A 15,922-nucleotide genomic window follows, 5' to 3' on the forward strand; every position below is an offset into this window, starting at 1 on the left:
TTAAGTCATACTAACATTTATACACAGTATTAAAAGTTTTAAAGAATGTGTTAAGAAGGATAATCTAGCAACTGTGGTAAAAAAAAAAAAAAAAGGAAAAAATGGCTTTAACATTAATTTTGACTCAGGAGTGTAAGGAGCATAGTTATCCCATGTCCTCCCTACCGATAATATGGCTATTGTGGTCATCTCCAGCTTCCCACATCAGCCGAACACTCCTGTTCTGTCTTTCAGACAACTGTAGGTTTTCTGGTGGATCCGGAACATCTAATTAATAATAAAAATAAAAGTAAGGAAAATGCAGACAATGCCTTTGTCTACCCAATTTCATCACTGAGGCACACTGCCGCCCCACTTTCTGGGCCCTGGTCTCCACACCCATCACATCTCAGCAGCCCTTCTGGATACTTTCTTTCTTTCCTCCTTTTAAGATTTTATTTATTTACTAAAGAGACTGGGAGAGAGAGCACAAGCTGGGGGAGAGGCAGAGAGAGAGAAAGAGAGAAGCAGGCTCCCCACTGAGCAAGGAGCCTGACATGAGGATTGATCCCAGGATTATGGGATCATGACCCGAGCCAATGACAGACACCCAACCCACTGAGCCACCCAAGAGCCCCAACCCTTCTGGTTCTATTTCAAATGCAGCTTCCTGCACATCTATAACCTACTTTAAGTACTCTCTCCCTCTACGCTGATTCCCATTCTCAAAGGGCATCTTTGACCATGAGTATCAAAATTCTTTTAGGAGTAGTTACTAACAATGAAGATTTGGGGCACCTGGCTGGCACAGTTGGTTGCACAACTGACCCTTGGTTTCAGCTCAGGTAGCCATCTCAGGGTCATGAGACTGAGCTTGGGCTCCGTGCTCAGCATGGAGTCCACTTAAGTTTGTCTCTCCTTCTTCTTCTCCCCCCGCCTTGTTCGCTTGCTCTCTCTCTCGCTCTCTCTCTCTCTCAAAAATAAATAAATAAATCTCTAAAAATAAATGAGGATATATTTCTGGGCCCTATCTCTCTGGCATACGGAAGGAGCTGGGCCCAGGAACCTACATTTCTAAACAACTGCCCTGGGTTATAATTATGTATAATTTTGAGAAACATGATCTATCTCAAGTGGATCAGTGTCTTTCAGCTCATATGCTTATTTATATGCCTGGTTCATTTCCTCTATATGACAGATCTTCAAGAGTAGGAACTCCATTTTATGAATATTTGCATCACCAACAGTGCTTGGGATATAAGTGTTTTGTGACTAAATGAATAAGTGAAAAGTATATTATCGCTTCAATCATGCATATAATTACCATATGAGAGCAATAAAATTAGGTCCTATGACTATAGGAAAATAAGATAAAGAACATGAACTCAGGCTTTCTTTTCTGCATGCTCTGGATTTTTATTGTAATTTCTAACAATGAATTCTCAGTACATTATAGCAATTTTTATACTCTCTTGGCTAGAGTTTTGAAAGAGTAGGAAGGCAGTTTATATTGGAAGGGAAAAATCTGGCACAGATAAATGTGTCAGAAACTAGAAGATTGAGTAGGTGATGACTTTTTTTAAGTTTTTATTTAAATTGCAGTTAAAAAGAGTGTAATATTAGTTTCAAGTGTACAAAATAGTGATTCAGCATTTGTATACATCACAACAAATACATTCCTTAATCCCCTTCCCCTAACTGACCCATCACCCTCACCCACCTCCCTTCTGGTAACCATCAGTTTATTCTCTATAGTTAAAAGTCTGTTTCTTGGTTTCTTGGTTTGCCTTCTCTCTCTTTTTTCTCCTTTCCTCATTTGTTTTGTTTCTTAAATTCCACATATGAATGAAACCATATGGTATGTCTTTCTCTGACTTAATTTGCTCAGCATAATACTCTCTAGCCCACCCATGTTGTTGCAAATTTTCATTCCTTTTTATGGCTGAGTAATATTCCATTATATATATATATATATATATATACACACACATACTATTTCCTCTTTATCCATTAATCAGTTGATGGACACTTGGGCTGTTTCCATGACTTGGCTATTGTAGATAATGCTGCTATAAACAAACGTTGGGGTGCATGTATCACTTTACTTTAGTATTTTTGTATTCTGTGGGTAAATACCTACTAGTGTGATTGCTGGATTGTAGGATAGCTCTATTAGCTTTTTGAGGACTCTCCATATTGTTTTCCACAGTGGCTATAGCAGTTTGGATTCCCACTAATAGATCAAGAGAGTTCCCCTTTCTCCACATCTTAGCCAACACCTGTTGTGTCTTGTGTTGTTGGTTTTAGCCATCCTGACAGGTGTGAGATGATATCTCATTGTAGTTTTGATTTGCATTTCCCTGGCGATGAGCATCCTTTCATATGTCGATTGGCGATCTCTCTGTCTTCTTTGGAAAAATGTACAGGTGTGTCTTCTGCCCATTTTTTAATTGGATTATTCAGTTTGGGGGTGTTGAGTTTTATAAGTTCTTTATATATTTTGGATACTATGTAGTTAATGACTTTAAGAGTGTTAAAGTCCATGGAAATTTTTATTAAAAAAAAAAAAACAACTGGGCAGCCTGGGTGGCTCAGTCGGTTAAGCATCTGCCTTCGGCTTGGGTCATGATCCCAGAGTCCTGGGATAGAGTCCCATGCCTGTCTCCTGGCTCAGCAGGGGAGCCTGTTTCTCCCCCTGCCTCTGCCCCTCCTCCCTGCTCCTGCTCTCTCTCTCTCTCTACTTCTATTTCTCTGTCAAATAAATAAATCAAATCTAAAAAATTAAATAAAATAAAAGCAACTATAAACGAAACAAACAAAGAAAACTTATCCCTAATGGTCTTTACTTCTCAAATTTGGTTTCAGTGCTCTTTTGTATTCAGGGACATTTATCTTTTCTCAGAGGAGACAATTAAGTAGTACCTCATAGGGCCTTCCCATGGGCTCTTTATTCTCTGAAGGGGAAGCAACATCTATTGCCCATGCTGAGTACCTGCTCACTGCTGGAAATTTACACTGGTAAAAGACACACTGTTTCCAATTCAAAAGACTCTATTTTATTTTTAAAATGTGGTCACTGAGTGCACATAAACTTTAGGGCCTTAAATAAGAAATTATTTCCTCAACAGTTCGTAGATCTGTGCACTCAGAGAATTTACATTTGTCTTCAGCACTGATTAAGAGCTCACTCATCTTTAAAGTTAACTTAAGGAACCAATACAACCTTATGTAGCATCTGACATTAGAATGTGCTCCTTCCAAGAATCATATGGAACTACAGGCTGCACTTGATACCTTTTTTTTTTTTAAGCATTTTTTTTTTAAAGATTTTATTTATTTATTTGACAGACAGAGATCACAAGTAGGCAGAGAGGCAGGCAGAGAGAGAGGAGGAAGCAGACTCCCTGCCGAGCAGAGAGCCCGATGCAGGGCTTGATCCCAGGACCCTGGGATCATGACCTGAGCCGAAGGCAGAGGCTTAACCCACTGAGCCACCCAAGCACCCCTCCACTTAATACTCTCAAAGCAAGTGAAATGGGTCAAACATATATGTGCAAAAATTGTTTTCTCAGGAAAAGAGGTTTATAAAGAAATTACACAGGTATCTATTTGTTATTGTCTGTTAATGAGCAATGCTTCCTAAGACCAGGAATTGACCTAAAAAATTAGGAGTTAAACTCCAAGAAGTAGTTAAGAAAATGAAATCTGCATCATGGACTATTTTTTAAATTAGTTTATTTTTATTCTTAAAACATTGGTAAAAAAAAAAAAACTTCATTAGTAAATATTACATATAATCATAGCAACCATTTCTTTAAAATCGTCAAAATTTAATGGTTCTAGAACATGGTAGCCTAATCACAAGAATGAAATATTAAATTTTACAAGGCCATTTGACAGCATGAACCAAGCAGTCGGGCGCCCAATCCCTTTGCTGGCTGCAGGGCTCAAAATACTGAAAACGTCTATAGATCCTGAGACTGGCCCCTACACTGTGGTGCCTGGAATAAACTCCAGTTTACCTGGAGCTCCACTCTTTTATCTGATGACTTACTAGTGAAATAATTCCTAGAGGGTCAAACCTTTCTGCTTGTAGTCCCCTGAAACAGCTGAATTCCTACGGCCCAACACCTCACCTAAAGGTAAAATTTATTGAACCAAGTTCATACCCTCTACTACGTGTGTGTGTGTGTGTGTGTGTGTGTGTGTGTGTGTGTGTGTGTAGAAACCAGTCTGGTGACCATCTGCTTCACTTGAAGAGCTCCAGCCCGTTTACTCATTTTTCACATCCTATTGCCAAAGAAACTGAATTATTTCCTCTCAGCGTATACCTCTGTTAGCAACCTACCTGTGGATCCCAGCAATCAGAGAGCTAAAGATTCAAATGCCTGTTGATAATAACGATTAATCGACACATCTAATAAAGGAGTTTAGGCAAAATCAAACACTTCTAAGGAATATCAGAAAACTAAAAGGAAGACTAAGGAGTACCCACGGAAACAAAATTATTAAGAGAAAACTATTTAAAAAAATGTCAAATGTCTGTATTAGTCAGGATCCCAGCAGAAATTAAAAAGTTCACACAATTTGGATAGTATCAAGAGGTTTTTTTTTTTTTTTTTACTCTTTCAAAAGATCACTGGTAGAATATCTGGGGTTGGTGGGGGGAGGGAGCAGTTAATAGAATCTTATCATAGAGGATTTTGTGAAGGGAGCCTCCCTGGGAGAAATCAGACACAGCTTGCAGGGAGGGAATATGGAAACACAGCCACCCTCCTCTATTGCCAGGCTCCCCAAAAGGGCAGACCCAAAAGGAAGTTTGAGGGTGAGTGATTTGTTGGTGGTGTCCGCGTCGGTCAGATTTCCGTATCAGATAGCTTGTGGAGAGCAAATCTGTCAAGGAAACTGGAGGAGAGGTGGTCTAGAAGATGGTTTAAGAGCTAATGGTGGTCTAAGAGATGCTCCAGGCTGGTCTAAGAGCTTTAAATGTGGGTGATTGCAGGGTTAATTGTGTTGACTACACTAGAGAAGTATGCACATTATTTTCTAATTAACATTAGCATTTAAAAAAAAAATCAAAGTCATTCCTTTGCAGAGCTCTTGAAATTCCTCAACTCCCTTCCTGGAATGCTGAGAACTTAGTCTATCTCTCTGGTTTAGAGCATGACCACTGAGCCACCACCACCACGGGACGCCCAGCCTGATCCCCCCCTCCAAGCCTACCCCATCTCCATTCCTCAGCTCTATTTCTCTGTAAGCTAGGAAAGGGCAGCTCAGGCACCCTGACAACTCAAGCATGCTTCAGTTTTCTCTCTGCTGATAACATTGCCTGCCTCCCACAGCTTTTGGCAACATTACCCATGCAGTGAAAAGAAATTAAGCATTAATTAATTTCTTTAAAGCAAGAAGAGGAGAAAGCATTTGAAAGTGGAATGACTATTTAAGTGAAAAATTCAAAAGAATGGTATATATGCAGGGACTCAAATAATTGTGGCTTTAATGGCCTAAGAACAACAGAATTTAATCAGTGGTGGGGAAGAAATGAAGAGATTCCTCATTAGTGCACTTACCGAGGACAGTTACTTGAGTTACATCAGTGACACTATCCAAAGCAGTGTGAGCTGAACAGGAGTAAATACCTTGGTCCTCTGAGGTGACATTAGATATAGTCAGATTAGCTCCATCGATAATTATCCTGCCAGTAAAAAAAAAAAAAAAAAAAAAAAAAAAAAAAAAAAAAAAAAAAATGAGTACATGATGAGGGTGAAGACAACAGAAACATATATTCAAAAATATATATTCCCCATGGGGAAAAATCAAGGAAGAGTTGAAAAAGCAAAACAAAACAGAGCTTCACATAATGCAAATTTTATTAGAGAGTGTTAGAGTTGAAACTGAAGATGAAATGTTACTTGAACATACACAACTGTCCACACAGCCATGAAAGCTATCAGTTGGCTTTGTTTTGTTTTAATTACCAGTCCAACCATCTGTGATACATGGGTTAGTGACAGAACTGTGTTGCCTGGTGTTTCTAAAGACTGAACTATATTATAATAGTTAAGATACATTTGCATCATTCTTAAGATTTGTTAAGTAAGGGAATCACCTACATAGGACCAACCGGAGTCCTTCTTACAAAGGCACATTCCTGAATCACACCCCAGATCTAAAGAGCCAGACCTGGAGTCTGGTAATCTGTATTTTTGACAAGGGTCCTTTTTCTTCATCCCTCTACTTCACAGGCAGAACGCCCATCTGGGAAATCTGATAACAACTGCACTGTGGTGTATTTGAACAGTAGAGGGCAGACTAGTACCTCTTTTTTGCAAATCATTGGCCACTAGCTTTTTATCTTTTGCTCTATTTTGCCAATTTCTGATCCAGTTTAGCACATGAAAATTTCTTTACTATAAATTATAACCTTTTACCCTAGACCAGTGTATTGTCAACTTAACTATTTAAGCACTTTTAGGAAAATTAAGTTCCACTAAATCAAAATATATTAACGAGAGTTTGCTATGTAGTTGAAAAAATGTCCTTGCAGAAAGGGAGAGACACTCTTATATAATTGACATTTCTTTCTTTCTTTTCTTTCTTTTCTTTTCTTTCTTTCTTTCTTTCTTTCTTTCTTTCTTTCTTTCTTTCTTTCTTTCTTTCTTTCTTTTATAATTGACATTTCTGATGTAAAACTCACTTTATCTCTTCCCAGGTAAAAGCCTCTGGCCCCCAGCCTACCTACCAATAAGAAGGTGTCCTAGCAGAAGGTGAGAGACAGGAGCTTACTAATCGTTCCCTAGAAATTCAGCAGATACCTGTGATCTCAGCTCCCTGTTATAATTCCATGCCTGCTCGGGCCCCCAGTCAACCCCAGCAGCAAGAGTTACTCCCAGCCTTCCCTACTCCAAAGACCTCTTCTAAGACATTCTAGCTAAGGTTACTGTTCCTCACCCTACCCTAGGGAAAACCGGCGGAATATCTGTGTCACTTGCTTTGTTCCCTGAGATAGCCAGAGGTTCATTTGAGTGTCAGCCCTAGTATCCTACAGAAACTATTCAACTGGGCCACACAGAGGATGTCTGGAGTTTCTGGGATCAGGGCCTAAATATGCAGGTCACATCATTTACCAGGCACCAGTCTCTAACTCTCTTTTTGGCTGTAGGCCAGAGATCATATGCAAGACCCCAGGCAACTAGGCAGTTGTGACAAAAGAGGGAGAGCATGGAGAGATCCCTGCAGTTGATAGATCGACTAAGACCTAACCCAAGGGTGAAGATCACTGTTGCAGTGTGTAGTCTTTTAGGTATAATTAATCTCCTCTTGTCTCATTGACAACTAGTTGTTAATACCTATGCTCCTTTCCACAAACTCTTAAGTATACAGGAAGGATGAGACGGAATCAATTAAGTAGCCAGCCGAGACCAAAGCCCCTGCACAGAGGTGGTGCAAGCACACACACACACACACACACACACACACACACACACACACACACACACAATAGGGGCCAAGCAGGTATGAGACATGAGATAAGCCGTCACATGTCTGCAGACATTAGCACAAATCATGAGAGCTAAACTGGACTGAGCACTTAGTGTTTTCTAAGTGCTTGGTATGTTAATACTCATAATAACCTTATGAAGGTATCTGAAGAATGTAACATTAAGGCATAAAGAAGCTATGCGGCTGGTCTAAAGTCAGGGACACAAGAAGTAACTAGGCTGAGATTTAAATCCAGGCGACTGGACTCAAGGCCATGCTCTTATTTACCATCCTGCCACAGTCTCGCCAAAGGAATGCATCTCCGATCTTCAGATTTACTTTTTCAGAATGATGAGTAACAACATAAAACCGCAGGTGAGATCTGGCTAAGGACGGTCTATATCTAACCCCTACTCAGTCATGACGCAAAACACAGGAGAGCTACCCTCTGTATGCTTTCAAAAGACAGCACAGGCAATCAGTAAATATTCTTTTCTCTTTCTCTGACGTACTTAATATTGTCTAATGTAGTCAGCATCTTTTCACACTTCCTCCTCTCTCTATATTTTTCTGTATTCTCTATATGGAGATTAGGAGGCTTAAAATTGTGTTTGTCAGTACTTCCTAACTGGAAGGAATGGAGGTATGACTCGGGTTCTGCCTATTCATGAGGTAGACTGAGTTTGGGATGGAAACAGGTGATGGGCAGGGTCCCCTCCAGATACCCCTCACACACCCGGAGTGGGCTCTGTTTCCTGCGTTAACAGGAGGGTACACATTCCATAAAAAGTCAGCAGCAAAAGAAGCGGTTAACCATGTGGGAGAAAAGTGAAACCGTGCACTGCATTACCTTTTAAATCCTGCTGTGAAGACTGAAATGTATTCATCACTTTTGGTATTTTAATTCCGTGTGAACACTTTCACAACTATTTTTTTCAAGTGCTCAGTATTAATCCCAAGCCCATATGATGACAGAGCATAACCCCTTCCCTACCTGCCATCCTCTGTGGCATTAATTTCAAAGGCTTCTCCATTCTTACTCCAGGACAGCTTCAAACTCTGCTTCAAATGTGGGTCACACGTGCTCTCACAATATAATTCAAGTGCATGCAATCTGGGGACACGAGGATTCTTAGGAGCAACTTGAAGTTTTGTAGCATCTGTTTTTACCAAACAAAGAGACTAGTGAGATGCATACATCCCCGCTTACTTTGCAATCAAGTGCCTGCAATTTAATCAACTGCAATCATCGACGGAATAGTCATGTCTTCGAAAATGCAGTGTTTGCTGCGCTGTGATTTCCTGACATCATATTTCTGTTTTCTTTCCATCAGGCCTGGGCCTCTGAGAAATTAGGGTGAAAGTACTAATTAATATCTTAGAAATTCCCCTTACTTACTTCTTGGGCAAAAGGAGTAAGAAGAGTGGGAGCAAACAAATGTCTCTAGAGGTTGAAAAATAATAATTTCTCTATTGTTTCTGGTCATGGGATCACACCACCATAAGGGAAAAAAAGGAAATTAATTGATCTTCTATTAATGTGTTTATTAATAATTCAGATACTGGAGGTTAAATAATAAAGCCCATGCGTAGGTGATCTATCAACATGAAGGTGGGAAATTAGAACATAAGCCCGGTGAAGAAGAGGCGGTGTCTGTTTTGTTACATGAAGTATCCACACAGCCCAGAAGGGACCCTGTATGTAGCAAGTACTCAACACATATTTGTTGAAATTCTTGTTGAATGAGGTACAGAGAGTGATATTTTAAAAGTAAATTAGTGGTATCCACAATACGTAGCTCAAAAATCTAGCTTCACATTCAAATATATCAAACTAAATTCAATTTCAAATCAAATAAATTAAAAAGAATCACATTTGGCTGTCTTAAAAAACATTTCCTCATTATGACTGTTTCAAAATATAGGATCCTTACTCCTAGAGGCTGTATTAAGGGGAGATATACTTTACCCTGCTGTACCACTTGGTAACCCTCTCAGAGATCAAGTCTCTCATAAGCTGACCTCCAATTCCACAGTATGTTTAATATTCACTATTTATATGTTACTACATGCACCGATTGAAAATTGAAAGTGAGAAAAAAAATGGATTATTCGGTATCCCAAGCATGAAGTTGGAAGAAATTATTTAACTGAATTAATTTTAAGTGACTTATTAAACATCTACTCCTATTTCTAAATTTAAAATCAGAAATTCACTTATTAATAATAACTGATACCATTTAATAAACCACCTATCCAATTGATCAGGACCTCTACAAATACTATTTTCACCTTCCAGAGAACATAAGGCTAAAATGAAATTAAGCAATACTGAAGTTTCCCAACTGGTAAGGGGTTGAAGCTAGAATCTGAAACTAAGTTTGATGGCGACCAAAGTTCTTGCTTTCAAACACTGTAAGATGTAGCCTCTCATTCAACTCTACTCCAGAAATTTCTTTTTTATATGCAAAAATTGTGTTTTAATTATTCACGGATAAGATTCCTATATATGCCTTACATATAAAGTGGGTGTTTAGAGCAGATGAAACAATCATGACCCTGTCCATCTCTCTGTCAATTACAGTTCTGAGGTCCACTCTGGGCCAAGCGCTGCATAGGGCGATGAGAAAGTTAAGGTTCATTTGGATTCTAGGCTTCTCTCTCTTTGACTCTGAATCTGACTGAGTCGCTAAACTTTTATATAGGTTGGTTTTATAAAGTCTAAAAAAGAATCATCTTCACGGACTTCACAAGGGCATTTTGAAAATTGTCCATGACATATAAACATGTGGACAGACGTGAGAGTTGGGCAGACGTCTGAAGAGAGTATCTTTGTGCTTTAAAAAAATATAGTTCATGGGGCTGGCATGTTGGATAACTTAGGGTACAAAAAGAAACAAATACTGTAGAAGAATATAAGAAAAACAAGGAACAGAGGGCATGTGTGTGAAGAGAGAGAGAAGAATATCAGGATACCCATGAAAACAATGACTCAACAAATACACTTGTCATCTAGCAGCAGCAGGAGCTGGCTATGATAATGACATGTCACAGAGAATATAGATCCTCCCTACAATCACTGTGGGGTCTCTCTACTATGTTTTCCTGAAAAGGATTTTTGGAGCAATTTTAAAAGCAAAATACTAGTGAAACCCAGGACTTTGTTCTGAGGAGAGAAAAAAATGCAAAGCTGTTTATGATGCAAGAAGAAAGCAAAAAAATCTTCCGTCCTATCACGCCCCGGTCTTTATTAAGTTGAACTTTTATGGGTTTGTGAGATTTTTAGCTCCAAGAGTTGATTACTGATGACATTATGTTGAGTGGGTTACTGAAACAAAATATAGTCAGAGAAACATCCTCAAATAGTGCATTTTAAATTGTTGCCAGTCATCTCCCAAATACCTAAGTCCCTCCTAAAATTGTAAGAAGCCGTGAACACATCATCAGCATATCCTATAATTTTTGTGACGGTCTTATCGACAAAACACAATCTGGGAGTTTTGAAATACAGTCTAAAAACTTAACAGTTTTTAGTTAAGACTGTATTTTTGAAATACAGTCTAAAAACTTAAATAAATCATATAGTTTCATCTGGGAAAAGGAAGACAAGCTGAACCCATGTGAGAATTCAGGCAAAGTAAAACCAAAATAAAAATACTTCTAATATCCAAGTTGGCCGTGACTGCAGTTTTTCCTTTAGCATTTTCAACCCAACAAGAGTATGAGCCAGCATCATCTTCTGTGGTGTTGTTGATCTGCAATGTGCCATTTTCATGGACATGGTACCGTCTACCTTCAAGAGGTTTCGTCTCTTCCACCTTCTGCCTATGAACACAGAAAGGGGCATAAATCAATTTGAGACGTGACAGAACTGTAGACTCTTGCTGAAATGGGTTGCTGATGTCATTCAAGCTTACCCTTTCTTCAGGAGCTCTGGAGACCTTATGAAATGTTCCACTGGGGTTTATCTTTTTCCCAGAATGGGTCCTAGCCAAAGTGTATATCTGATCTGCCCAGACAGACTGTGGCTAGAGGAAATTCAGTCCATACTCTATGCTTCTGCTGTATTTCTTGTAGCTATAAGGACCGTTTTTGCATCTGTCCTCACAGCTTAATAAATATTTTCTGGTGTATTGATGGTGAACTCTTTAGTTAATGATCGCTTCAGGGTACTAAATGGGAAAGCTAGTAATTGAAAGAGATAATGAACTTTCTGAACCTCCTGCCGTCCTGGGGGGACATTGGTCATTCAGAAATATTACAGGCCAAGAAGTAGTTCCTGTCCTGTGGACATGGATTACATTTGCCCTTATCAACCCAGAGTCATTTTCTCCTACATTCATCCATTTTCTGAGCATTTGCTGCCAAATCTTGATTTACCCAGTACACTGCACAATAAGAGGCTCTGCTGGAACCCAAAAAAAAAAAAAAAAAAAAAAAATCAGAGGGTAAACTCTGGCTGCCATTCACGTAGGACTTTCCAGAGCTCGGGACTAGGGTAAGGCCAGTGAGGCACTTGCCTCAGAGGCAAAATGTAAGGATGGCCAAAAAAATCTCAGGACTCAAGATAAATAATGTTTTTTTTTATTTTTACTTATTTATTTTTTAAAGATTTTATTTATTTGTCATAGAGAGAGTGCACAAGCAGGGGAAGTGGCAGACAGAGCAAGAAGCAGGCTCTCCGCTGAGCAGGGAGCCCGATGTAGACTCAATCCCAGGACCCTGTCGAAGGCAGCCACTTAACCAACTGAGCCACCCATGTGTCCCAAGATAAATAATATTTTAATGGAGTATTTTTAAAAAATAAAAGCATTTAAAAAATCCACGATGAGCAAAATATCCAATCTTTAAATAAAGAGGGGATCTGACCTGTACTTGCCTCTCCCTCCTCACTCTAATCTCAGCCCTGCAGAGCCATGGCAGGCTTACTTAGGAACAGTGCTTCCAAGCTTCTCTGGTGAAGTAAGAAATATGGCAGATCCACAAGAGGTATCTGGACTTATTACACCAATTGATATATTGAAATAAAATTCAAAAAACATGTTGGAAAAGTTTTAAGCAGATGTGTTTGGAGTCGAATGCATGCTTAGATAATTATTTGGAAAAGACCCAAAACGACAACAAAAAAGTACGATTAAGTCTGAACAGCACAGGTGTGAACTGTGTGGGTCCACCTGTATATGAATTATTTTCAATTAAATATATTGGAGAAATTTTTGGAAATACACAACCGCCTGAAAGAACTCACAAACTGTATAGGCCTAGAAATATAGAAAAACATTTAAGAAAAAGAGCTATTATTATAACAATATAATATATGATACATATAACATATGAAATGTGTGTTGATCAATTATATTATAGGTGAGACTTCTGGTCAACTATAGGCTATTAGTAGTTAAGTTTTGGGGGAGACAAAAGTTTTCAGTTGCAAGGGGGATCAGCCCCAACCTCCACAATGTCCAAGGGTCAGCTGTGATAGATGACTTTCGATAAACCCATAATGAAAAACCAAATCTATCTGTAAAATCGTCTTGGTAATCACTTCAATTCTTTGCTTTCCTTTGTAAGCAGAAATGGCTCTCCCTAATCTCCCCAGGAGAGAAAAATCCTACACATCTAGTCAACAGTTTCAGGAGAGGTAGGTAATTAAGTTTGCTCCCTTATTTCTCAGAGGCACTGGCCACATGTAACAGCAGCCTGTCAAATGATGGATGAAGACACAAGGTGAAATCTACCACTGACATTCTCTCAAGAAAACCTTGTACCAGCTTACCAGGACACTGTTGCCTCAGGTGAAGCAAAGAACTCGCAGTGTAAGAAAGCACTGTACCCAACCACTGTCGCATAGTTCTCTCCATCTTCGGTTTCTATCAGTGGACGGACATCTATTTGAAAATGACATAAATACGGTTGTCAACGTTCATGTAAAAAATAATGTGCACACCTTAGGTTTTTCTGTATCCTAGTCATATTAACAGAAAGGGGAGACAGCTGAATACTGCAGTATATATTCCTGAATTAGAAAAATATCCAAATTCAGTCCATTTTTGAAAGTATAATTTTGGAGGCACCTGGGTGGCTCAGTCGGTTAAGAGTCTGACTCTTGATTTTGGCTCAAGTCATGATCTCAGGGTCATGAGATCGAGTCCCGCATCAGGCTCTGTGCCGAGTGGGTAGTCTGCTTAAGATTCTCTCTGTCCCTCTGTCCCCTCACCCCACTCGTGTGCTCGCACGCGCTCACACAAACACACACTCTCTCTCTCAAAAATATAAAGAAAAAAGAAAGTATAATTTTAGTATGAAGGCCAATGCCCAAATGTAAGGTGAAAGGTACTTTGATGATATTCCTCCCAAGTTTTATGTGTCTGGAATTCAGCCTATTGGTGTGCATGACCTTGAACAGCAGGTAGGGGCGCCTGGGTGGCTCAGTGGGTTAAAGCCTCTGCCTTCGGCTCAGGTCATGATCCCAGGGTCCTGGGATCGAGCCCCGCATCGGGCTCTCTGGTCAGCAGGGAGCCTGCTTCCTCCTCTCTCTCTCTCTCTCTCTCTGCCTGCCTCTCTGCCTACCTGTGATCTCTGTCTGTCAAATAAATAAATAAAATCTTAAAAAAAAAAAAAAAGAAAAAAAAGAAAACAGCAGGTAAACAGTCTACTTACCTACAACGTCGATATTGGCATTGGCAAGGATAGTGCCATGGACATTTGAGGCTTCACACTGGTACACAGCAGTGTGATTCGGTTGCAGGTTGGTAAAACTGATTTCCCTGGGGGAGACAACATCACCAGCAAATGGATTTTCTGCAAGAGATTAAAGAATGTCAGTTTGATAAAAAATAGGACATAAAATATTTATATGCCATTTATTAAATGTGTCACACAGTATTTATATTTTAAGACCAGTTTAGGGTGAATAATAGTTCACTGAAGCCAATTTGTAGAATTTCTTTGCATCAACCATGGGCTTTTCTTTCCAGAGCCTTCTCCAATTTCAATCTTCCTTCAGATTAATATTTATTGCTAAAATATTTGTTGATCTCTAGCTCATTGCCTCTCCCTATCCAAACCCATAAATAAAATTTCAGATTTTTTGTTCAGCACTCAAGTCCCACTATAACTAAACCTCACTTACTCTTATATATTTAGGTCCTGATACTGCCAACACAAATCACGTGATCAGCATGAAGCGAGCCCTCACCAACACTGGCTCCTTTGTTCCCCATTTGACACTTCTGTTCCTCTATATGATTGTTCTTCCCCATGCCATTTTCTGATCTATATCATTCGTTTCACTTGTCTTGCTTTGCCATTTAACCACTTGGATACACAGCTCATATATTTTGTTTTCTCACAGTAAGGGTAAATACTTCTTGAGATCAGGGGCTAGATTTTCTATGTTTTGGCAATAAATCCTGACCCAGGTATAATTCTGGAAATATCTTTGGGAAATTAGAAAATCTAATATTTCAAGTACATTTATTAAGGGTCAAAGAACTCTGTTGGAAACAGCATACGCGCTCTCACGAACACGGCTCAGAACCTGCTAGATTAGCACTAACACGGCCATTGTAGAAGGAGGGACTGGATTTTGGAGAAATGAATGACATATGCCAAATCCTGTAGCCTTGTTATGACACTACAAACAAGCAGTATAAAGGAAATATTAGCCAGGAATGATGACTGAGGGGCACAGATGTTAAAATTTTTAATTTAAGTAACATTACAAGGGGCACCTTGGTGGCCCAGTCAGTTGAGCATCCAACTCTTGATTTTGGTTAGGGTCATGATCTCAGGGTCATGAGATCAATCACCACGCTGGGCTGAGCGTGGAGCCTGCTTAAGATTCTCTCTCCTTCCCTCTGCCCCTTCCTGCTCTCACTTTTTCTCTTTCTAAATATAAATAAAAATTTTTTAAAAACCTGAAAAAAATAAATGACATTACAAGATTACCAAGAAACCTATTTTTTTCCTTATTGTGTCTCTATTTTGTGTGTGTGTGTGTGTCTATTTTTTTAAAAAAGTTTTTATTTATTTATCTGAAAGAGAGAGCATGAGCAGAGGAAAAGGGCAGAGGGAGAAGCAGACTCCCCGGTGAGCAGGGAACCCAATGTGGGGCTCCATCCCAGCACTCCGGGACCATGACCTGAGCCGAAGGCAGACACTTAACTGACTGAGCCACCCAGGAGACCTTATTGTGTCTCTATTATACAAAATAGTGACTATACTAGGTTTTGGTTTATAGAAAACATAGAGTATTGCTTATTAAATTAGAAGATTTTTTGTATACATTTGGTAGTCAAAAATGAACAAAATTTTACACTTGACTGTGAACTCCACATAGACAGGACCTTGTCTGTGCATTGTATACAGTTTCCCCAGTGCCTGCTTTTAGGCACAGAGGAGGCAGCTGGAAAATATTTCCTGAAATGATGGAAAACCATTTATGTTGGGTGGCATTTTA

The 15,922-nt window shown here is 39.3% G+C and overlaps 1 protein-coding gene and 1 long non-coding RNA gene across 18 annotated transcripts in view; one reads left to right on the forward strand and one right to left on the reverse strand.

Annotated features, from left to right (window-relative positions):
* Positions 1-13,329, forward strand: part of LOC125109590 (uncharacterized) — a 45,621-nt gene extending 32,292 nt beyond the window's left edge. The window contains exons 3-4 of the long non-coding RNA XR_007130294.1: positions 6,692-6,746; positions 13,136-13,329. This is a non-coding gene — a long non-coding RNA (uncharacterized LOC125109590). The remainder of the gene's footprint in view (positions 1-6,691; positions 6,747-13,135) is intronic.
* Positions 1-15,922, reverse strand: part of CHL1 (cell adhesion molecule L1 like) — a 211,491-nt gene that overhangs the window by 23,820 nt on the left and 171,749 nt on the right. For all 17 annotated transcript variants that reach the window (XM_047746586.1, XM_047746615.1, XM_047746560.1 and 14 more), the window contains 6 exons: positions 14,122-14,262; positions 13,238-13,349; positions 11,120-11,286; positions 8,456-8,621; positions 5,550-5,674; positions 166-267 (listed from right to left, as the gene is read on the reverse strand). In XM_047746586.1, the coding sequence (XP_047602542.1) occupies positions 166-267; positions 5,550-5,674; positions 8,456-8,621; positions 11,120-11,286; positions 13,238-13,349; positions 14,122-14,262 (813 nt within the window). The remainder of the gene's footprint in view (positions 1-165; positions 268-5,549; positions 5,675-8,455; positions 8,622-11,119; positions 11,287-13,237; positions 13,350-14,121; positions 14,263-15,922) is intronic.

The sequence above is a fragment of the Lutra lutra genome, chromosome 1 (assembly GCF_902655055.1).
Source record: "Lutra lutra chromosome 1, mLutLut1.2, whole genome shotgun sequence".
NCBI classification, from domain to species: Eukaryota; Metazoa; Chordata; class Mammalia; order Carnivora; family Mustelidae; genus Lutra; species Lutra lutra.